General features: G+C 33.1%; 1 protein-coding gene across 1 annotated transcript in view; it reads right to left on the minus strand.

The window, feature by feature from the left end:
• Window positions 1–169: 169 nt before the first annotated feature.
• The window catches only part of LOC107863573 (pre-mRNA-processing protein 40A), a 69,466-nt gene continuing 44,569 nt past the window's right edge, over window positions 170–25,066 (minus strand). Inside the window, 16 exon segments of the mRNA XM_047400055.1 lie at window positions 170–276; window positions 371–478; window positions 1,504–1,596; window positions 1,677–1,724; window positions 5,457–5,555; window positions 5,663–5,779; window positions 5,878–5,931; window positions 6,031–6,123; window positions 6,227–6,307; window positions 7,059–7,164; window positions 7,312–7,346; window positions 7,529–7,615; window positions 8,071–8,148; window positions 8,221–8,289; window positions 8,377–8,475; window positions 8,692–8,758. Coding sequence (XP_047256011.1) covers window positions 178–276; window positions 371–478; window positions 1,504–1,596; window positions 1,677–1,724; window positions 5,457–5,555; window positions 5,663–5,779; window positions 5,878–5,931; window positions 6,031–6,123; window positions 6,227–6,307; window positions 7,059–7,164; window positions 7,312–7,346; window positions 7,529–7,615; window positions 8,071–8,148; window positions 8,221–8,289; window positions 8,377–8,475; window positions 8,692–8,758 — 1,333 coding nt within the window. The 3' untranslated portion in view covers window positions 170–177.

A 25,066-nucleotide genomic window follows, 5' to 3' on the forward strand; every position in this document is an offset into this window, starting at 1 on the left:
CTAATACTATAAAGAAATAGCCTACCTAAATGTTGAGGAATATAAAACAACAAATCATTCAACATAGCTATTATTCTAAGGTACATTTTAGAACTATGTGAATTACTGAGTTTAGAATATTGAAGGAGTTGGTCCTTGAAAATAATATCAATTATCATTCTCCAATGGTCCTTGCAATCATGTTACTAATTCTAGATCAATAAAAGAAAAAGAAGCTACTTGCCTATCTCCGAAGAGGGATTTGCAGTCCTCCCATTTCGATGATGCAGTAATTTCCTGCACCACAACAAACAAATAGATTATGGTTTAAAGGAAATATCATGGGATCCCATCCATTGCAATGCGAGAGATTGTAAACTGTTTACTATACCTTTGATGCATGAAGAAGTTCATAGAACTCATCTGCTAGACGTTTACACTTTTTAGCTTCTTTTTCTTCTTTCTCCCTGGCCCTTTCCAGTAACTCCTCAAAGACAAACTATGCAGATGAAATATGCACATTCAATACTCAATGACCCAGCAAGCCCAAACGCGTCGAACATAAAGTTTAGATAGGAAGTATGGAATAAGATTCAGTATAATCCATGTATGTCTTCTTATTCCTTCATTTGGAAGGCAAGGGGGATATAATGTAAGAGTATTATTACCATCTTTTGGAGTAACTCCTCACATTATAATCTTTGATAAAATGCTTTACAAAAGTTTTGAGCTATTGAAAGTAAAATAAAAGCCTTAAGAGACCCAACCGTCTAAACATAATTCTTCGACAAGATACCCCTTGCAATTCCCTCTTCCCACATACATAGATTATACGCCATGACCATAAATAACCTCCAAAATCCAAATGATATATGAAGAATATCCTTATTACAAAAATAGCAAATGATCTTTGATATCATCCAGTTATGCTGTTTAACCAGTTTCGTAGAGTAAAACTCTTATCCACTAACCGTAAAAACAGAAAAATGCAAGGCAAATTGCTTTGAATTAAGCAACTTAAGATATGTGCAGTAGGTGTAATATTAAACACCGCCGTCTAGGAAATAAAAACTAAGGAAAATGGTACCAAAACTGAAGAATCGGAAGCAAAAGCTAACACCAAATATTTGATCAATGTGGTCCTCGTCTTTATTCTTGAAGGTTTCAGGCTTACTTGCTAACCAATACACTACTCTTCTATTATCTCCATTACAAGAAGGTCCAAATTTAGTGTGGGATAGGTTATGGTTGATACTAAAGGAAAATGCCACTAACCACAGTTGACTACCTACGAGTTGCCAATGTAGCAATCAGAAACTGACCGACTTCCAGTGAAACATAACATGGAAGTACTACTAAAGCTTTTACACTCAATCCACTCATCTTATCAGGACCTGTCCCAAAGACAAAAAGGGGACAAATACATAGAAATCCATTTAGTGAATGGGTTACTTCAATTTTCACAACATTCAAGTCAACATAGGTCGATATGAAATAGTATACAGTGCTTAGCCATAATTAGACATTTAAGTTGGTATCTGACATTGGTGGAGAGCTAATATACTTGGCGATTGCAACCTTAAAATCATCAAGCATCCAGGTTGATGTCAATCCAATCTGAAAGTAGAGATGGCTCAGCCAAAATATTAGGTACTAACCGAAGCACAACAGAGGTTAGAATGAAGAGTGGTGATTACCTCGGCCATCCTAACTGCATCTTTAATTTGTGACTTGTCATCAAGATACTGAAGCAACATACAAGTAACACAAATTCAGAATGCTTATCAGTAACAAAAATAAGATACCAAATGGAGCCTTGTCCATGCATTTGAGTTACCATAAAGTCTATAAATTACAAGCAGGGTGATGGGGATGAAATTTCTTTCATGAATACCAATATTTCTACACTTGTTCAAAGTCATCTACAATATCACAAGACACTTGACACATAAACTTAATTGCACTGATCAGGTTAAATTGAAGGAAAAATCAAGCACCCCTGTTTGGATAATAGAAAAAAAGTGAATAAATAAAAATGGATAGCATCTCTGTTAACAACGCTTTCGTTATATTTAATTAATAAGAATCATTTATGCACACAAATAGTAATACAAACTTTAAAGATAGAAGTTGACATTTTTATCTTACAAGGGAGAAAGAAAAGATTTTCAGCATCTGAGTTTATGTATAACTCTCACCATCCCATAGCAAGATCCTAACTCAAGAAAACATTACCAAATTCAATCATTGAATAAGAGTACGAACAGGATCATTACCATGCTAGGATACCAGGTAAACTCCCTCTTTCATCAAGAAAGGGGATAAATGCTAATAACTTTTGATCATTCAACTTCAATTCTTTTTAGAATGGGCAGAGGATGAAATAATATATCGTTTAGTTAGTCGCAAGTGTGTCATATGGACAAAAAAATCATAGTGTGGGAGATATAACTTTATTTAGAGAAATAGAGATGCTCTCAGGCACTTTTTCTGAGGCTAATCTTTTCTAAACCTTTACTTTCATTACATCTCAACTACCTCTTTAGAGGCGAATCCTGGCTCTAAGTTTTTTTAGTCCAATTTATATTGTTGACAACACAATATATTTTGAATTGGGTTTTAAGTTGCAGGATATCATCCGAAGTGAAATCAAAACTGGGGTGTGGTACAAATGGACAAAACATAGTCGAAACTTGACCAGACAAACTACTTTTAGGTCTCATTTGTTTGCACTTATTGGATTTATGAACCTGTTCAACCCTCAAACCATTAAATGCATTTGTTTTTATTAGGATTTTAGCTCTTAATAGATCTGAGTAGGTCTTAATCATTTAGATTTGGAACCAAGTCTAAATATCATTTACAGATATTCTTGTGTAGGATAAAATTCACCACTACTCTATCCACAATCACCTGTCAACACCACCAACCACTTCCACCATCACAACCAATATCACTACCAACTACACTGCCAGCCGCTACCACACCTACCACTTCCATTATTCTAATTATATCCACCGCCAACTAGGGGTGTTCACGGTTTGGTTTTTAACCAAACTGAACCGTGACTCAAACCGAACCGATAAAAAAACTATATTTGGTTAGGTTTGGTTTGGATTTGAATTTTAAAAAACCGATACTAATTTGGTTTGGTTTGGTTTGGTTTTACTCTAAAATAACTAACAAAATAACCAAACCGAACCGATATACATATATATTATAATTTTTTATATGTTTTTGATAAATGTAATCTAAATATTTGTTATATTTTATATTTTAATCATGATTTAACTTTAGTCGTAACACATTCAGTCATATGTCTTCATCTAGTTGACAATACATTATGAGATTCTAAATGAATTTCATATTTTGAATGACAAATGATACTAATTGTGAAAATAATATCTTGTTATATATTGAAATTTACAGCTGAAATTCATTAGACTATACACAATCACTAATTTTAACTTTCTTTTGAACCTTGTTGAGCAAGAAATTTATGTGTTCACCTTTTGGGGGTTTATCATATCATTCTATTAAATATAGTTTTTAAATATTTTTTTAAAAGCGTTCATATGGTGTTATCATGGCTTTGCCGAAGTATAACACTCAGTTGACATCATAGTTTCAAGATTGAGATGCAACACTCGGTTGACATCTCATATGTTAGATTGGATTTGTTTTTTAAAATTTTCAACTTTTATCATTAACTAAAGTTATAAACCAAAAAACTCAAATCAAACCGAACTAAACCGACAAGAACCAAACCGATGGTTATTTTTTTGTTTGGTTTGCTTTGGTTTTAGAAATTTAAAAACCGATTAAGTTGGTTTGGTTAGGGTTTTGACCAATAACCGACCCATATCGACCCATGAATACCCCTACCTCCAACGCCGCCACCATCAACTGCTACCGGTCGATCCCTACTACCAACCAACTCATCTATCAGAACTAGCACTACCACTAATAACCACTAACACATCATCAACTTCCACACATCGCTAACAACCACTAATACATTATCAACTTCCACACATTCTTCGGACACCATCACCACCACTGTCACCCGCGTCACCACCTCTACCACCACCATCCACTACACTCACTACAGTATCTGTACAAACAACCATTCCACCATCACAGCTAACAACATCTCCAATGACCACCAACACATCGTCAACCATCATACATACAGTTTTCCATCACCACGATCAACACCTCCAACTACTAACATTAACCAACTTCACATCACAACCATCACCACTACTACCAATCACCAATATCATGACAGTTACTACAATGCCAACTATCTCTACTATCACAACTATCATCACCAACATTGCTAATCACTAACATCAATTAATTTATTACAACCACCACCACCATTACAAACCATTTCCACTATCACTAACAAACATAAATGTTTATTTTTTAATCAAATAATAATTTAATTGCATTAAATTAAAAAAATTTCTAATATATAATTATATTATATTTAGAAATAAATAAATTTTGCACATTCAGATATTGAGAAACACCCAACCTTAATCATTTAGTTTTCAGATCTAGAGACAATATCTTAACCATTCAGATATGCATTCAAAATGATTCAAATGTCTGAATATTAATAAAAACAAATGCAGTCTTAGCTGAAACACAATGGTGTGGTTGTGTGATACTTTAAAGGAGTCCTCGAAAGCCAAAGAAACTACGTGAAAACATGGAAGTTTGATGATCACTTATCAGAGTTGTTCTGCTCGAGAAACTATAACAATTAAGGTAATATAACCATTAGCAACATTTAATGGAGGAGAAGTCAATTACAATTTTTTGTGAAGTAGTATTTAATACAACTTGGCTAGATCGAAAGAATCATCTATATCTATACTACATTAAAAGCATGGAACCCCTTACTTGAAAGTTTATGACAATACCATTCCTATCAGCCTAAATACCTACTATCTAGTAAAAAAAAAAGAGGAAACTAATTGGCATAAAGAGTAACAACACAGATGTTTAATAGGAACAACCAGTCATTGTTCTTATCTAAACAAAATATGTGTTATTTTAAAAAAAAAAAAGCAAGCATAGGGGTAACTCTCAAATCTCAATCTCATGCTTTTATCCTACCAAGTATGTTCTATTCTTTAATGCACAACAACAACAACAACAACAAACCCTGTATATTCCCATATAGTAATGTACTAACTTCCTTTTTTACCTAATGAATTGAACTTTTTAGTGAGGATCTAAATGATTTTCAGACTTTGTTTAACATCTGATTCATTAAGATGTATTAACAGGTTGAATCTTAAAAAAAAAAACACTGAATGGGCTGATATCTTAACTATTCAGATTCAGACCTTCATTAAGTGAAAGAAACTGAGAAGGGATTGTAGTGTAAAGTCTATAAATATGAATTAGTGTAACAAATGTAGTTGACACAATTCAATACTCCTATTAGCAACCTATTTCACCCGTTTCTCCAGCTTATCCATAACATCTGTAATTAAGTCTTTTGCTGTTGATCCTAAAGTATTCGATGAGACAGCTAGATATGCAGCAAAATCTTTAATCTGCAAGCACAAAATAAAGAAGGAAATTATTGGATGAAAAATTCAAAAAGACGAAAAGGGAACTCATGAAGGTAATCACTCATTGAAGACAAGAAAGAAAAACTAACTTTGATGCAATAATCATGCTAGTTAGTTTTTGCATTAAGTATTCCCGCAGCAACATGCTCTTCCATTAGTTTTTGAAACTCATCACGATTTTTACGTTCAACTTTCCTCAATTCTTCCTATTTGAATCAACGGTGTATGCCCAGTGAGAAAGAGATAAATCAAAGTCTCCAAACATAAATTTAATTTTAACCCCCGAGTCTAATAAGCAATATACCATCCGCAGTTTCCTTTGCTCCTCCTCTTCGTTCTCTAAATCACGTATATATTCCTAAAATAGAAAAGGTTGCAACATAACTTTAAAACTGAGGCGTACAAATGAGATGTTTGGAAAAAGTTATTTATGATGTATTAGAAAAATGAGTTGTACCTGGAAAATTTCCAAGCAATCGATTTCCTCAAGGCGGGAGCATCTTTCATCAGTTTCCAAGCGGTCCTGAACTTTCCGCCACTGGCTACTGGCCTGAATAAAAGAAGTCAGCAACAATGGAACTATGGAAGTTCTATCTCCTGGAAATAGAAAAACATAATCTAGGAACTGATGCTAATTCCACTAGAACAAATACGTTAATAAAGTCACATGATTTAAAAAATTCTAAGTACTCCACTCTATTGCGCTTCTGCTCCTTCAATGCCTTCGCATGCTCCTAATAAAATCCAGTACAAAGTAAAAAAAATAAAATTTCTCTATAAAGAAGATAATATTTACAAAGAGACTTTAACTACACTTGCATGAAAGTATTGAAAAACTTTTTCTATTTTACGAAGAAGGGGGGAGAGGAACAAGCATATCATAGTTTCAAGTTTCAAAAAAAATTACATACAATACATGGAAGTCTGTTTAAATTGGAATTCAATGGTGAACAAATTTAAATGTTGTACCTTTGAGAATCCATTAAAAATGTATTCAAAGAACACAAGATTTTAAGTTGAATATCTACAACATTCCTTCTTTCTACTCTTTAAGCAAAACAAAAAAAGGGAACAAACTAAAAGACATCCTGCAAAGGAAAGGAATGGAATGACTGTTGTAAATCAAGTGGACCAGCGCCTAACTCAACTTCGAAAACTAGGTCAGGTGGTGAAGATTCTCCAAGATCGTATAAGGAAACTACAGCATATACACCTTACTAGTGTGGGATTCTCATACATTAATCGCACACCAAGACTAGATATTTGTAGCATCAGTTAACCTAGGTTGGCTAACATCTAATAGTCTAACATCAAGATAGATCTTCCTCTAATACCATGTTTAATAAATTGGACCTTGTTTCTATCTCAAATAAAAGGCTAACTTAATTTGTGAGGAGCCAAAGACCATATAAGGAAACTACAGTCCGCACACTTAGTTTTTAACATATAGAAGCTTACAAGAAAGTTCTGCAAAAGCAGCTTCACCTTTTTCTCAAGTTCCACCACATAATCTTCAAAAAGGTCCTCACGGTCTTTAGCTCGCTCAACAGCTTTAAAACGTTCATCATGTTCGAATATGGAGATTGCCTTACTGAATAATCAATATAAAATAGTTAGTGGATCAAAGGGAACTAACACAAGTAATGGATTAGCTTCAAGGTACCAAAACACATACAAATAATGACCAAGATTAGAAAGCAAGTAGTAGACAACTTAACATGACAAGTGAAAGACAAACCTCCATCTTGACGATGGTGACAGCTCCTTGCAATCCTGTAAGATTGAGAACAACAGACATTGTTGTAAAAAATACCACTTATTATTTTGAACAAGTCAAATACCAGTCTCTAACACATCATGAATATTATGATAATATCTTTTTATTTTTGAAACTGGTAATGCGAATATAATGATATATCAAATGGAAGACACCCACAAAAGAAAATTTCACTTACTTCTAACATTATCCTGAAATCTTCCCGAGCTTTTTTCTGTTTAACACGCCTCTCTTCAGCTTCCAGTTTTTTCTTTTGGCTCAGATACTGGAACAGACACACAACTTCAAAATGATCACTATAGACCTTGGGTGTGTTTGGTATGAAGGAAAATGTTTTCCTAGAAAACAAGTTGGTTTCTTACTTGTTTTCTTATGTTTGTTTGATGAAAGGGAAACATTTTTCAAAAAATATTTTCTAGTGTTTGGTTGGTGAATAAAAAAATATTTTTTAGAAAATACATTTGAGAGTTGTATAAACATTTCAACTTAAGAGTAAGATTGAAAGAGAGCTTTGGATAATGTTTTTCCTACTTCTTGAAGGGAATTCATTTTCCTTAAATTTAAGGAAAATAAGTTTATTTGGAAATTATTTTCCAAAATATTTAAGTCAACCAAACATGAAACAATTGGATATCAAACACAAGCTATCTTTTTGCAATACGGTATACTGAAACATTGAAGCAACAATTAACCCATTCCAATGCCGACTTGGAGAGATACCTCATTAAAAGCTTGCTTCCGCTCACAAAGGGATTTTAGAGCACCATATCTCCAGTTATTAATTACTTCTCTCATGGCCTGACAAATACAATTCATGTCAAATGATCTCCCTCAATTGTTTGGTATGCATAAAATATTCAAGTAATAAACCTGATCCCACGTGCAATCAGACCCAATATTTGCAGATTCCAAAAGAATTTTGAATACACTCTTTGCCTCCTAAATAAAATAATATACTTAAAATAGAAATAAGAGAAATTTTGAGAACATACATTAAACGGGACAAAAAGAAATAATCAACTATACCGCTTTGCTCTCATAAACTAATGGTCCCAACTTGACTGTTTTCTCATCTAATGGAGTAGCACCTCCGATTTCAGTTATTGCAGTATCTTTCTTGACATTCTACATTTTAGGCACAACATCAAGCACAAAGGACAAAAGCAAAACTCATTGGAATTTGGAGCATATTCTTCACCTATTAGCAGTTGACTAACAACTGCACTTCAAAATTATTGGATCAACATCCAACATAACAGCTGTGAAAAGCTTTCTTGGTGTTTTAACCAGTAACCAATAGTAATTAACTAATCACATAAGTATTTCAGAAGGACAAAGTACCTCTCTATTCTCCAAAGAAAATCCATCATCATACACTACTGCATCTTGAGTTGTAGTAGTCTCAGCACTACAGAAAAATTGAATTCCAAATAAGAAGCAACACAAACCAGAGGCAAATTTATAACATATAAATTTGAAAACATACACCGGTGGCGCGACAGAATTTCCCAAGGTTACTACTATTCCAATTTTCTCCGAATTAGCTACAGCTGGCGAAGCAGGTTCTGAAGAATTCTTTATTTTGACTATTTCAATCATCGGAGAAGAAACCTTACCAGATAAACTTGATGATTCTGAAGCCACAATAGTTGGTAAGTTAGCAGCTGGTGACACAGCAATTGGGCTTGATTTAGCACCGTGTGCTGAGACTAATGAACCATCTGCACCCGTGATGATGTTTTATCAACAAAAATGGATCCATAATCAGAAGCGTGCGAAATGGTGTCCTTTTCATGATCCAATATGAATTTATAAATAATTGAACTTTATGAGAATAGAGTATCTACGAAAATAGAATATTGCCCCTTCTTATCATGCTATCAACTGTGAATGCATAAAGATTTTATGAGAACTAGAGCATCCAAGAAAACAGAATATTGTCCCTTTTTATCATGCTATTTAAAGCACAGAACAATCCCTTCTTATCATGCTATTTAAAGCACGGAACAAACCCATATTGGATTTAAATCTAACATCACCTTGACTTTATCAGGCATTCTCCATTTGGACATTCTAGTAACCTTGTTGTAGTAATACCTACAGAAAACAAACAAAGCAATCAGCATTATCCACAAGTAACACACAAAAGTACACACTGTAGAAGAACAATTGGAAAGAGGCCAAGAAAATATATAAGTTACACACTTTCTTCCCTCAGGACTTATAAATTCTCTCCATTTAGTTGATGCGTCTACCCTCTGTCCCAATGAAAACAACATGAAAGTAGGTCAAGTCAAAAAAACAGAACATAAACAGTACCCTGAGAGTAGAAATCAGTAACTTCCAGCAGTACAATACTGGATGGAAGTGTTAGAATATGAATGATGTAATGTCCCACATGGAAAAGGATTACAATGTACTGTGTAGAATATAACTACAAGCAGGGTGGAAACATTGCCAAGCTGTGGCCGAGCTACAACTATCCAAGGGTGATCAACTGAACAATATTCGCCTGATAATCATATTTTGTATATATATATATATATATATATAAAGGTCAAATTCTGTTGTTTCTAAGTATTTTTTAGTAAACACCCTTGCCACAAAAAACAAGACTGAGTGTGATAGTAAGGGTGTTCAAATCCTGCACTAAGGTTCTAAGTTCCATACTCAACACAGCCCCCCCATAATTTTTTTTCCATTTGGACACGTTTGAAACTCATAAACTATAGTTATGCTTTTTTTTAATGAATCAATTTCTGAACATGTGTTTTTTGTCCCAATTAGCTCTTGCAAAAGAGTTAGTAACTAGCATGCCATGTATAAGAATTTTGTTAAAATAAACTTAAAGGTAAATTTATAAAGTGGTTGTTATACTAGCTATCTTGCATGGGGCAGAGTGTTTGGCTGGTCAAGAGCTCGCATGCTTGAAAGATAAACGTAGCAGAAATAAGGATGTTGAGATTGGTGCGTGGGAATACTAGGAAAGATAGAATAAGGAACTAAGATATGCGAGAAAAAGTGGTAGTTCTCTCTGTGGTGGACAATTGACAAGAAGATTAGAGGGTTAGGGATAAAGAACCTAAAAATTCAAAGTAAGGCTCTCGTGATGAAATGGTTATGGAAATATGCAAACAATAACCAGCTGCTATTGAGAAAAGTTATTGGGGATAAATATCCTGAAGAAGATAGATGGATGACTAAAGAAGTGACCACACCATACGGGGTTAGCCTATAGAGATCAATTAGATCTATTAGACACTAGTGGAATGAAGTTAAAAGCAACTCAAAGTTTAAAGTGATGGATGGAAACAAGACTAGGTTCTAGAAGGATAATTGACATGAGGATGGGAATATGGAAGTGATTTTTCTAGATATCTACAACTTGGTATTGTTTCAATAGAGGACTATAGCAGAATTATGGACACCACATAGGTGGAACTTTAATTTCAGAAGGCAACTTAATGACCGAGAGGTAATGAGAGTAGTTGAATTTTCTAATACCATGGACTTATTCAATGGACTGCTGACAGTGAAGGACGTACTATGGTGGATGGGAAATGAAAAAGAAATGTTCAGTGTCAATAATGCCTACAAGATGATGAACCAAATAAATCACCCGAATCCAAGATGTCCATGGAAGCAAATATGGAAAAGTAGGATACCTCACACAGTGTCGTGCTTTGTATTTGTCTGGTTACTGACTAAGGAAGTAGTTCTTACACAAGATAATGTCATGAAGAAAGGTAAAACCTTGTGCTCCAGATGTCAACCTTCCTTGTATTTGGTGGACTGTATGGAGTTAGAAAAGTTGAAGGTATTTTGAAGATAAATATAATTCCATTCAGAAAATTAAATGGAATAGCATTGTAGATTTTTGTTTTTTGCTTAAGAGCCAATGTGTATAGGATGCATAATAGATAGTAGATCTCTTCGAATCCTCACATTATTTTCATTATTTTTCATTTCTTTTGGACTGCTAGCATAACCTTAACGCTGACGAATACAAAGTAATATCTCCGAAAATTATCTCAAAAAGAAAAGAATAAAAATGTTCAAACTTCCTTACAGCTCCAGTTGTTGGTCCCTTAATACTTGTCCCACACAACCAGCCAAACTTTCTTTGGTAACCATCGTGTTTGGGCCGGCTTGCACCTTGACTAGTTACACCAGGTACTGCTACCTCCCACTAGCACAGATACTGGGTAACTCTATCCATCAAAGCTTGGATAGACGGTAAGAAATCACAAAGTGTTTTTATCTCTGTTCGAAATTAAACCTGAGACCTCATGGTTCTCAATCTACTTCATTGACCACTAAGTCACACTCTTGGGTGCAAGTGTACAACCATCCAAACTATTATTCTGTAAACCAGAATGAGAAGTGTGAAACGCAATATTATATCAAGTTTCCTCTCTCCATATTACATAGAGTTACAATAACATTACATTAATCAGAAAGTAAATAAAATTGTTTAAAATAGACCAAATATAATCCTGTCGTGTATGCTTAAACACATTTTTTAGAAAAATAGTGTTACATATAAAATCTTTTAAAACTATATTGGAAATAAAAGGTCAATGCAAATCCCAAATGAAGCCTACATAGTGTAGTAAGATCGAGGAAATCTGCTCGCTAAACAAACTTTCAACAGAAATCACATATACTTAGGAAAGAAAAAGTGGTTCTACGAAGCTTCATAGAAAAAGAATTTTGTACTTCTTTTTTCATTGATAAGCACATGAAACTGGATAAAACAACCCATAAAAATCTCGATGACACGAGACCTCACCTCTATTTCTATCATCAGCTCTCTTTTTTCTGTGTCTTTCATTCATCATCGTACAATGCATATATATAACTAACAAGGATCTGTAAATTGTAAGTAAATATTTACAAGGATCTGTATATGGCAAATGAATATTTACAAGGATCCAGAAATATGGCAAGTGAATATTACATACTCATAATGAAAAACTTGAGAAAGACCAATGAGAGAGAGAAAGAGAAGAAAAGTGTAACAAATATTTTATGTTATTCAATGGCTATAAATAGCCATATGAGGTCAAATTTTCCATATAATAGAAATAAAATGTAAACTATAAATTAAGTTTTTCAAATTAGCACACAAATTAACTTAAATTATGAAATTTAAGATATTTAGTTTTTCAAAATTTAACTTTTCCATATAAACATCACTGAATTGATATAAATAATTTTGAAACGTGATAAATTAATTAAATAACCCAAAAATATTTTACTATTGTATTTCTTTTATCTCTAGATCTTTTTTAAATCATAAGAAATACTAAAGTCATACAATAATCTCCTTTCTTTTTATAGTCTAAACTTACCATTTAAAAATTGTTTCATTTGAATTAATAAGATCATAGTAGATTGTAAAAAATCAGTTAAAAACTCAAATAAGGTGACAATTATTTCTTTTCTTAATTACGGATTTTCTTATATTCAATCTTTCATTATTTCACTAAAATAGTTAAAATTTAATTGTTTTGAGGGATGACATTTTTTTGTCTATAAATCTTTTTTAATACATAAGTAATGCTAAAGTCATACAATAATCACCTTTATTTTTATAATTCAAACCTATCATTTAAAAATCATTTCATTTGAATTAATAAAATCATAGTAGATTACACAAAATCAATCAATTAATTATATGTATTTTATTAAATAAATGATGTACGAAATAGTTGTAATAAAGCTATACAATCAACTAATTAATTTCAATTAATTAGAATCAATTTTATGATCATAATATATAGACTCAAGTTCCTTAAATTTAATGTTGTATTTAAATTTTAAAATATATTTATAGCTAAAGTAGTAGTCAACGTTCATTGTTTTTTTACCAATATATGCATATCAATTACGAATCTTTCCATATATTTTTTTATTAAAGTAATTGTCAATATTAACTAATTTCTAGTTCAATTTAATCTAATTAATTTGATAGCAATAAAATTATTATTAATATTATATATTTATTAATCATAAATCTGTCCTAATTTTGTAGCCTGATTATATTTAATTATTCTACAATTGTATAAAGGGCTCAAATATGAAAATAATTGATATTAATTACCTTTATAATTTCAGAAATTCAATCCCATGAATTTCTCATGTTTTTATAGATTGATTACATTAAATTGATATCAATTACCTTTTTAATTTTGGAAAGAATTTTAAAAAGGTAAGAATTATTTATTTTCCTAATTACTAATTTATTTTTCAAATATTTATTATAAATTTATAATTTAATTATAGTCAATTGATTATTATTATCTTTATAATTTGCTAAAATCTCAAATAAGGTAGCAATTATTTTTTTCCTAATCACGGATTTTCTTATATTCATTCATTTATTTGTTTACAAAAATAGGTCAAACTTAATTATTTTGAGGGATGACACCTTTTTTTAATATTTTTATATTCAGAATGATAACAATATTTTCTATATAAACTGATCAGTTACTATTTATTAATTGGTTATTCTCTTAAATAATGTTTTCTTGTAATATTTCTTTTAGTCAATTGTAATGAAATCATTCATATTTATTTTCTTATAATACTATTATTAAAAACATATGAAATGTAATTTATTAAATATGAAATATGAAATAATATTAAATAATCAACAAAATAGCTTTTTGTTATGAAATGATCATTTTTTGTTGTAAAAATTCAAATAGGTAGTTCTCAATATGACACTTATCTTAGTTTTAGGCTAGAATATCCTCCTTTATTATATAGATAGATAATTTCAACAAAATTAATTAGAGTATTTTCTTATTAAATTTTATAAAACTAATATAAAATATGATATATTAATAATATTTGCATTAATTATGCTTCTATTTTCTTACGCAGTATTTGATTCTACGTATTAAAAATAACATTGAATCAATGGTGAAAGTGGAGGGACTTCTTTCTTTATTGGGGCTTTTCTTTTTGGGAAAGCTGACACTTTCTTGACTACCAACCACCTAACACAAAACTGACACTTCTTGATAGATTGGCTATTTTTTCTTACGGTACTAATTTATATACATTTTCTTTGATATTTGTTATATTGCTATTTTTATTTTGCGTATCGTATTAGTTTATATGCATTTATCTTTTATGTTTGGTATATCATTATGATCCTAAGCAGGGAGTCTATCGAAAACATCCTCTTTACTTTACCTGAGTAGTGATATGATCTGCATACACTAACCTCCCCAGACACCACTATGTGGGAATACACTGGGTGTTGTTGTTATTGTTGTTGTTTCTTATACAGTATTTGTTCAATGTATTAAAAATAACAGGAATTACATAATTTTTTTTTACATAATACCCCCACTTTAAGCATTTTAATGCATACATTAGATCTATTGCATTACTAATGTCATAAATTTTGAGGTATTAGTAATACACATATCAATACACAATAGAGTACATAACTAATTTTTGCATTAGTTATACATAAGATAAAAAGATATATATCAAACAAGGGACTACTAATACACATTAAATTAATGGATGCATTAATTTTTACGTAATACATTCCATGCTTTATCACAGATTTGATTATTATTCCTTGTCCTGAGCTGGGAGTCTATTGGAAACAACCTTTCTACTTCTTCGGAGGTAGTGATATGGACTACGTACATCTTACCCTCTCCAGACCCCACTATGTGGAAATACACTGAATTTATTGTTGTTGTTATTATTAATTTTTTAATACACTCTATCAAAAGACTCCATGCTTCTCATTTAATTATACCTTTAGCTCCTCTTCAATTATGATAATTGCTCTCTGACTCCACCTTGCTTTTTTAAAATATAAATAAATAGAAATGAATTTAATTTTACTCATTACTCTACTAATTGTAGTAATGTTAGGTGAATTCATCAACATAAAATTAGAGTACATTCACTCATGCTACATGTTATAGCTATAGTTCAAAAAAGGAATTATACGTTTGACATAATACATAAATGTGTTTTCAACTTGACATCATCAACAAATATTTATATATTTTAATTTTGAGTGTTGCTCAAATAAATACTTAGACTATCATATAAAGTTAAAATAAATATATATATGCGAGTCTTGTATCACAATTTGTCATGCAAAATGTGTGCATCTCATACAATTTGTCAAGTAATTAAAGCATTTGTGTCTAGGGGAGTGCATCGGTCGGTTTGGTTGGGTTTTACATATTATCATTCGATTTATCGATTTTTAGTCCTTAACGATTCGGTTTTCGGTTTAACCGATAAGAAAATACTCATAAAATAGAAATAGTAGTAACTAACATGTAAAAAATGAATCTTAGTTGCAATAAAAATCCTACATAAAGTGTTTAAATTTACAAAAATCTTCTAGTTTGAACTAAATGTTGTTAGGAGAAATTAAGAGTTTATATAATTGAAATAATAGGTTTGTTAATTTGTAGAAATAGAAGATAAATATATAATAAGTCATATATATATTCTTATTGGGTTATCGGTTTACCCAATAACCCAATAAGAAAAAATTGAACCGAAAAAATGACCTAATAATTTTTTGTAACACCCCATACTTTCAGACTTGAACGTAAATTGTCATTTCTACTTGTACACATTCCAAAAACCATAACTCTATTGTGACTATAGTGTTTTAATCAACTATGTGGTGTATAAATCTAGTTGAGCATGAATTGAGATCATAGAGGTCCCCTAACTCAAGGATGAGTTCAAAGCTTTTCCACCGATTGAGTTTTAGTATGCGTCAAAACTTGGGTCAACTTCAATCAGTCATTACTATTTGTATATATTGAATTAGAGTTCCTACTATGTATCAAATGAAAGGCCTTCAAATTATCTTTCCAACAATACCAAATTTTGCAAAAATCTGACACCCGAGGAAGAAGTTATGGCTTTGCATAGTGGAGTGTATCGTGCAGAATAAGGTGTGCGACGCGCACCCTAACTTATGCCATAAGGTGTGCGATGCACAACCTAATGTGTGAGATAAAGAGTACGCCGCAAAACCTATATTATGCGATAAGGTGTGCGCCGCATACATTACTACTCAAGTGACTTGAACACTCCATTTTTGGGGCAAAATGGTCCTTTTCCCACCCTTCTTTAGTCATAAACACAAAATTCAGTCCCCAAATACCCCAAAATACACCTTCATTCATCAAAATTGCTCAAGAACTCTCCTTAGCATTTAAAAAAAAAAACCAAGAAACTCAAGATTCAACCTTGGGTTTTTGAAACTAATTACATATTTGGAATCCCCAGAACGTAGGCTTCAAGAAATAGCTATCATCTTCGCATAAAGAGGTACGTGGGGTTATCCTAAAATCTCATGGGCCTTTAAATTCATGTTTTACAATGGGGCTTTTGAAACTACAAATATAATCATGTTTTGAACATTTCTATAATATTGATTTGGTCTTTAGGCCTATTTGCGAAGTGATTTGACATATTATATATGTATATACATGTGTTTCAAAAAGGTATTAATTTGAGAGCATGAATTATATGGAATCCCTCTCTTGATGTGAATTTGTTTTAAATGTTCATATGATGTAAATTGTTTGAAAACATCTTGAAAAGCATGACATGAATTATTTTGAGAATTGATATGATTTTGACTTGAAAACAAGAGGGCTATTTTTGTTGAAACATGTTGAATACAATGGTTAAATGAGAAGAATGATATGATATTGATTGCTTGCAAGTCGGTTATGACGATACCCTACAGAATATGATATGTGATTGAATCAAATAAAATTTGAATGTATTGATTTTACATGAGATAGGTGGATGCCTGTAGAAGGCGTTTGAGTGTAAGGGATCATCTCTAGAAATCATGTTTGCCGACATGGGAATTTGGTACCCTGCTTTGTTATCTTACATACCTGACTTTATGTCATTCCCAAGTTGGGAATATGGTTAGGAGCCGTGCTTTGTGATCTTGCGCACTACCATTGGGTCGAGACACCCTGCTGTGTGATCTTGTGTGTCTTGCCCTCACTTATACTCTAATCTCGGTAGAAACTGAGGTTTGATAGTTGGTGTAAATGTGATATGTAGGGTATTCCACCTAGCTCAGCTGCATTACATTATTATTGAAAACAATTACATTACACCCATGTATTTTCAAATGATTTGATATGAAAATGCTTTATAATGTCTCTCAACTATATTTTGTAAAAATATTATGTTTTGTTTTGATATCTCTGCGTACCAGTACTTTTGTATTGACCTCCTTCCCTCCCAGGTTCAGAGGCACAGTCTAGGGGTCCATAAAATCAGTAGATTCCTCAGACAAATTTGTAAAGTCACTTGGTGAGCCTTCTATATTTCGGAAGGCCTGATATCTGGCAGTTTCATTTACCATTTATTAGTTTTGGATCTACTGGGGCCTTGTCCCAGTTTTCAGATAGATATTTATTTCAGTCATTTAGTAGAGATTTCGCAGATGTTATAGAGATGTTGCGTTGAGATTGTGGGACATTATTCCCCGTTATTGATTTCATAAGATTCTTGACCATGTTTTCATAATATTGTTTATCTTCTACATTTCTTTTATCATATGAGTTATATGCATGATTATCAGACAAATAGGGGTGTTTCGGGCCTTCATGGTTCGGAATGCTCGTTATGGCCAGGGTCCCGATTCGGGTTGTGACAAACTTAGTATCAGAGCAGGGTTCATGGTCCCAGGGTATCTGCAAAATCACATCAGGTAGAGTCTTATTTATGGGTGTGTAGCGCGCCATACTTATAAGCAGGAGGCTACTTGGCGTTTAGGAATGTCTCTCTTTCTTTATGTTCCAGTTCATGCAATAGAGTCAAAATGTTCCTCTTTCATACGATCATTCGTGCTATGGTGTTGCCCATTTGAAGGTAAAGTCATCCCAAATTCTTTCCTTACTCTGATGTTCTCAGGCATGTCCCATTATTGGGGTGATTCAAGTGCAAAAAGTTTAGAATCTATATGATATAGTCTTTTCTGATTGTGTCATATAAGAAAAAAAATTATGCACAGGCTCGAGAGGAGTCTGTTGGTGCTTCAATATGTGTTGATTCTGATGTAAACATTGATCCTAATGGAATCATGCTTTCTAGCTTAAGGTATTAAGTGCATCTAGTCCCTCCCAAAAATCTTGATACAGATGTGGATGGTGTATAGCAGAATGTTGGAACTGTATTTCCACCTGAATAGTAGCATAAGTTAAAGTGTCGTTGCCATGACCTATCGGTAATGAAATTATACCAAAAAGTTAGTGATGTGAAGTCACAAAGTTAGAAGTTAGAGTGAGGGTGATTTTTGGTGTAAATGCATATTTAGTTGAATAACCGATATTTAAGGATGATTTACCCCTTTATAGTGATAAACTAATGTGGTAGCTAGTAGCACGTGTGGATGGTATGGTAGTCCATGGGGGAAGTATTTTACTCAGATTTTAATTTATACAGAGTAAGATGTGTATTCTTAGACCATTAAATATTGTGTCAATTTCCTATGTCTTGTAATCTGTAATCTTGTTATCATGGTGTTTTTGAAAAAAAAATAATTTAAAGTCTAGTGAAGCCGTGTGGAGATCTTTCGATTCACTAGCATAGTTGCCTTGTCATCCATCTCATTTTCTTGTTCAAAATACAAAACCAAAGTCTAGTGAAGCCATGTGAGGCCTATTTCGATTCACTAGCAACTTGTTGTCCAGCTTGTTGTTCTTTTATTGGTTTAATATATGTATGGATGAATCTGTTTGCATGAGATGGAGTTGGTAAAGAGGTGATTCGTCCTTGTGAGTTAGTTTAGTATAAGGTAGAGAAGGAGTTGTTATTCAGGGTGATTTGTTGGTTGCTTGAATGTGAAAAATGGCTATATTAGCTAGTAATTTATGATTATAGACTCATGGTTGTTTGAGGAATTCGAAGGTAGTCTAAATGTATGCTTGAGTAAGTAAGTATGAGGTGAGAAATCCACATAAGTAAATAAGATCATATGGGGTTATAATATCAGATTAAGGTTGATCATGTCTATTATGTAACCTTACCCCTTGACTTTTTTCGTTGGTAGTTGTAAACTAGTACTACTTATGAGAAGGTATGTAGCAAATTATGAGGTATTTGGATAGTACTACATGACTAGCACAAATTTTTCGAAGTTTTGCAGGAGTTCTCGAAACTATTTTCTAAAAAATTAAGAGTACTTTGAAAAAAAATCTATATAAATCTTTTACTTAGTGATTGCCTAGACATCAATTAGGACGAGGAGTCAGGGGTGGAAGTCCCAACATGATAAAATACCTAAAAGATGGCGAGGGCAAATCAAGGATCGTAGGAGGTCAACACGGAGTAGTTTCTTTCAAACTAATCATTTTTTGTGGATGCAAGGATCGATACACAAAATGAGAATTTCTTTTGAAAAATCCCCAAGCAAGTCGGGAGCCATGACAGAGCATATAAGGCTTAGTAACGGTACTTTTGGTAGCCCAAAAACCGGCTCAACACCCATTTATTGAGGACCTTTCGAATTGTCCATGTCATTTTTTGAGATCATGGAGGACAAACAAAAGTGTCTTGTCTTCTTTACAAATATTGTATTTAGAATTTTTCTGAAAAAAATAGTTGCTTGCAAAAGCGACTTTGTGTCTACTAATCGTCTACCTTGAGTACAGGTACATGCCGAAAGCAAAACCCTGACAAATGATTTCAGGAGAAACTGTTTTTAATATACCAAAAGAACCATTGCATGTCATTGCCAAGAGGGCCATTGCATATCATCGTCATTTAATATTTGTTGACGCGCAAGACACAATGCTGACATCGAGGATATCATCAACATTCAATATATCCATTGACACGCAAGACACAACACCGGCGTTGAGGATATCATCATTATTCAATATCTATTGATGCGCTAGACACAATGCTGGCGTCAAGGATATCATCAGAATTCAATATATCTATTAACACGCAAGACACAATGATGGCGTCAAGGATATCATCATCATTCAATATCTGTTAATGCACTAGACACAATGCTGGCATCGAGGATATCATCAGCATTCAATATATCTATTGACATGCAAGACACAATGCTGGCGTTGAGGATATCATCATCATTCAATATCTGTTGATGCGCTAGACACAATGCTGGCTCGAGGATATCATCATTATTATATATCTGTTGACACGCAAGACACAACGCTGGCATCGAGGTTATCATTATCATGCAATATCTATTGACATGCAAGACACAACACTGGCATCGAGGATATCATCATCATGCAATATCTATTGATGCGCAAGACACAATGCTGGCATCGAGGATATCATCAACATTCAATATATTTGTTGACATGCAAAACATAACGATGGCGTCGAGGATATCATCAGCATTCAATATATCTATTGACATGTAAGACACAACGCTGGCGTCGAGGATATCATCATCATTTTATATCTGTTGACACGCAAGACATAAATGATGGTGTCGAGGATATCTTATCATTTTATGAATCAGCATCTGAATGCATCGAGAGCACACGATTTGAAGGGACATCTTTAAGTCACTATCTAAGGATGAAAGATATAAAAGAATTCCTAGAAATTGACAATTTGAGGGTCATCTATAAGTCATATTATTTGAAATAGGATAGTGTGCAAGATCACCTATGAGTTGATAGCCTATAGGTCATCCGTAAGCCAAAACAACATTCTAACCAGATAGTGTGCAAGATCGCCCAAAAATTAATAGTTCAAAGGTTATCCATAAGTCGCAACTAAATCCTTATCGGAGAATATGCAAGATTATCAAATTGATACGTCCAAGGGTTCTCTATAAGCCGTGTCATATCCAAGATCGATTACGTGTAGGATTACCCAAAGACTAACAATTTGAGGGATTATCTATAAGTCATATTGTATCCAAGGTCGGATGATGTGCAGGAACACCTTAAAGCTAGCGATTGGAGGGATATTTGTAAGCTATCTCTTATTCAAAGTCAGATAATGTGCAGGATTACGTAAAAGCTAGAAATCAAAAGGATATCTATGAGTCGCCACTTATCCAACATCAAATAATGCATAAGATTATCCAAAGATTGATAATTTAAAGGAAATTTATAAATCAATCATCGGCTATAACCGGAGAGGTTATCATTCCATATGCAACAAATGATATAGGTACCCAAAGGGTTGCCACACCAGCACAAGATTACACGGTTGTAGAGACCGTTCTGCATAAAGTATCGTTGGTGTCCAAAAGGGCCACCCACTTTGAAGACACATTCAACCGACAAATATCATAATTATACAACAACCAAGAGGGTTGTTGTGTTTGGTATTGCTAGTTATTTCATTCCAAACAGGTACATGAAGAGATGACTCCGCTTTTCAGGCCACAACTCATGTGGAGATATGGTAAAAGACTGCATAACTCTTTCGTGAATTATGTTTAGCACTAACAGTTTTTGCTTGAAGAATTGTCGAGAGCATCCAAGAGGATGAAAATCTCAAATCAAAACCACAGGTGCGGATGACTTCAAATAGGACGCAGCACCCAAATCCAACCCGTTTTCTTTTTCCTCTTTATGGTCATATGCGTTCCACGCGAATCCATACGAAAAGATGCAGAGAATATTCTAGAAACTCACTTAGGTGTCTCATCCAACATTCAAATCCCAAAATTCTCGGATAGAGGTTTACGAATTCATACATAGGTGGAGTATTTTCATTGGCTTGTGAAAATTATTCCCTTTCCACCAATTTATATTGGCCACTTTTAGGATTTCCGTTCAAAAAATCAAAATAGAGGTAAAGTTCGTTAGGGTCCAGATCTTTTGACTTTCAAAAATGAACCCGCAATCCCCTTCTATAAGTAGCTCTCTTTAGAGCAAGAAAAAAGGGATTTTTTTGGGGATTTTGGAATTTTTTTCACTGGCCTCTCCTTTCCTTTATAGGTTCTCCTCTTCTTTCTCTTTGGAGTTCGAAATTTTAGAGGTAAAGGGGGTTCAAAAGTTTTGGGTTGAAAATTTGGGGTTAGAGAAAATCTTCAAAAATTCAGAAATACATAAAAAAATATGGTTAAAAAGGGGGGCTCTCAGAGGGAAAAAATATTCTCTTTACGCCTAAGAAACTTACATTCTTAGGAGGTGCGTCTGAACTGTCGAAGCAGTTGTGAGTTTTTTGGTGGTCGGAATCCTATCATCAGCTCGTTATCCCATTTTGCTGCCCCGAAAGAGGTAAATACACCTTTCTTTTAAATTTTGTTCTGGTTATCATTTTCTTCTTCGTGGTTCCACTTCTGTTTGCTGGGAATGAATGCTGTAGAGGCCTGGAAGGCATAGGATTTTCGTGTTTGATATATTGTTCTACTAAAAAACTCATTCTTGCCTGTGTTTGATTGTCTGTCGTTCATGCTTGATCTCTCTCATTTTATTATGTCTGAATGTTACTAGTTAGCTTTAATGCTTCGACTTTAGAAACTATTTTGCTGGTCTCATATTCGATGTTGCTTTGTAGTTCATAGAGTAGGGGAATAAAATCTTTACGTATTTTCAAAATTCAAAAAAATGTTCAAAGAATAGATATTAGGCAGCCTGTTCGCATATATTTTTCGCTCAAACGCAGGAAATTGTTATAATTAAGAACTCGAATGTTATTATCTTCCGATCTGCCACTCTCGATGTATAATAGTCTCATTTGATTCTAAAGTTTATTTTAAAATATGAGAGTGGACTATAGGGATGAATTATGCTTTCTTCATGGGTAATTCAATTCGCTGTAATTGACTCATGAGAAACAAATTAAAGTTTGACGGGCTAATTTTCTTTCCTTTCTTGCTTTCCTTGTTCGCATATAAGTTGTGGCATCTTTTTTCATGATTAAATTACCTAAAATTGGGTTTATGTAGTGTTTGAATCTCATTTGTTTGTTAACCTAGTGGTAACGAAGGCATTAAGATTTCAGCCTTGCTTTTCTTGAAGTTTCAGCTATCGTATTCCTTACCTAAAGTGATTAAGTCTTTAATTTTGTATGTTTGGCATTTTGGAATTTGAACGTTGCTTGTGATCCATCGTTTAAGTAGTATGATCCAGGATTTGTAACTCTTTTTCTTGACATGCTTAATTAGGTCCTTTTGTGGCATTAAAGTGATAAACTATTTTCTTTATTTAGCTAAAGACCATAAGAATTTGTTGTTGAAGCTTTATTTCCTCCTGTAGTTGAAATTTCTTTAATTGATTATGAACATTTTCTTCAAACATTATAGACTTTTGGTCCTGTGGCATTTTTACCTGTGTTTGAGTATATTTGAATGAAGCACGAATGCTATAGCTTATTAATTGTTAAAATCTTCGACGTATGTTAATTTCTTCATTCCTTTCTTTGCATGCACCCCCCTTGAAGTTCAAATGGGCCTCTTCTGTCTTTGCATTTCATAAATGGGCCAATGAGGCCTATCCTTCCGAGTTAAGCCCAAAATAAAATCCAAGAATCCATCACATGGCGTATGGATACGAGGAATCGAAAGAAGAATGGGTTAAAGTTCCATCTTTGAAGCGGCAAAGGGGACTTTTCAATCTCGTTATTTCTTCTTTATTGATTTATTTATCCATTGTTTCCATTATTTATTTATTTACTTATTTATATTTTTATTTATTTAGTGACTTATTTATTTATTCATTTAGGCCTTGAAGCCAAAGTTGTAAATTTAAAACAGGTGGAGCGAGACTCGAGCCAAAAAGGGCTCGAAAACATAAAATTAATATAGGTGAAAGATGGGTCAAAAATCTTACTAGATTAGGATAGGGTCGACGGTTTGGGCTTAAAAGCCTAAATCACTACTTCTCCCCTTTCCCGTTTTTCTATTTGCTTACTTGTTTTACGTGTGTTTTGCGAACCTAGTAAAATCCTTAGTCAAGTCGCTAAAAAACTGGTTTTGCATAAACACCAAAATATTCCTAAAATTGCTTTTCTTTTCAAAAAATAAACTTGTCATCATGATACTGAAGCAACATACAAGTAACACAAATTTAGAATGCTCATCAGTAACAAAAATAGGATACTAAATGGAGCCTTGTCCATGCATTTGAGTTACCATAAAGTCTATAAATTACAAGCAGGGTGATGGGGATGAAATTTCTTTCATGAATACCAATATTTCTCCACTTGTTCAAAGTCATCTACAATATCCCAAGACACTTGACACATAAACTTAATTGCACTGATCAGGTTAAATTGAAGGAAAAATCAAGCACCCCTGTTTGGATAATAGAAAAAAGGTGAATAAATAAAAATGGATAGCATCTTTGTTAACAGCGCTTTTGTTATATTTACTTAATAAGAATCATTTATGCGCACAAACAGTAATACAAACTTTAAAGATAGAAGTTGACATCTTTATCTTACAAGGGTAAAATAAAAGATTTTCAGCATCTGAGTTTATGTATAAATCTCACCATCCCATAGTAAGAGCCTAACTTAAGAAAACATTACTAAATTCAATCATTGAATAAGAGTACGAACAGGATCATTACCATGCTAGGATACCAGGTAAACTCCCTCTTTCATCAAGCAAGGAGATAAATGATAATAACATTTGATCATTCAACTTCAATTCTTTTTCAGAAAGGGCAGAGGATGAAACAATATATCATTTAGTTAGTCACAAGTGTGTGTTACGGCCAAAAAAATCATA

Source organism: Capsicum annuum, chromosome 11 (assembly GCF_002878395.1).
Source record: "Capsicum annuum cultivar UCD-10X-F1 chromosome 11, UCD10Xv1.1, whole genome shotgun sequence".
Lineage (NCBI taxonomy): Eukaryota > Viridiplantae > Streptophyta > Magnoliopsida > Solanales > Solanaceae > Capsicum > Capsicum annuum.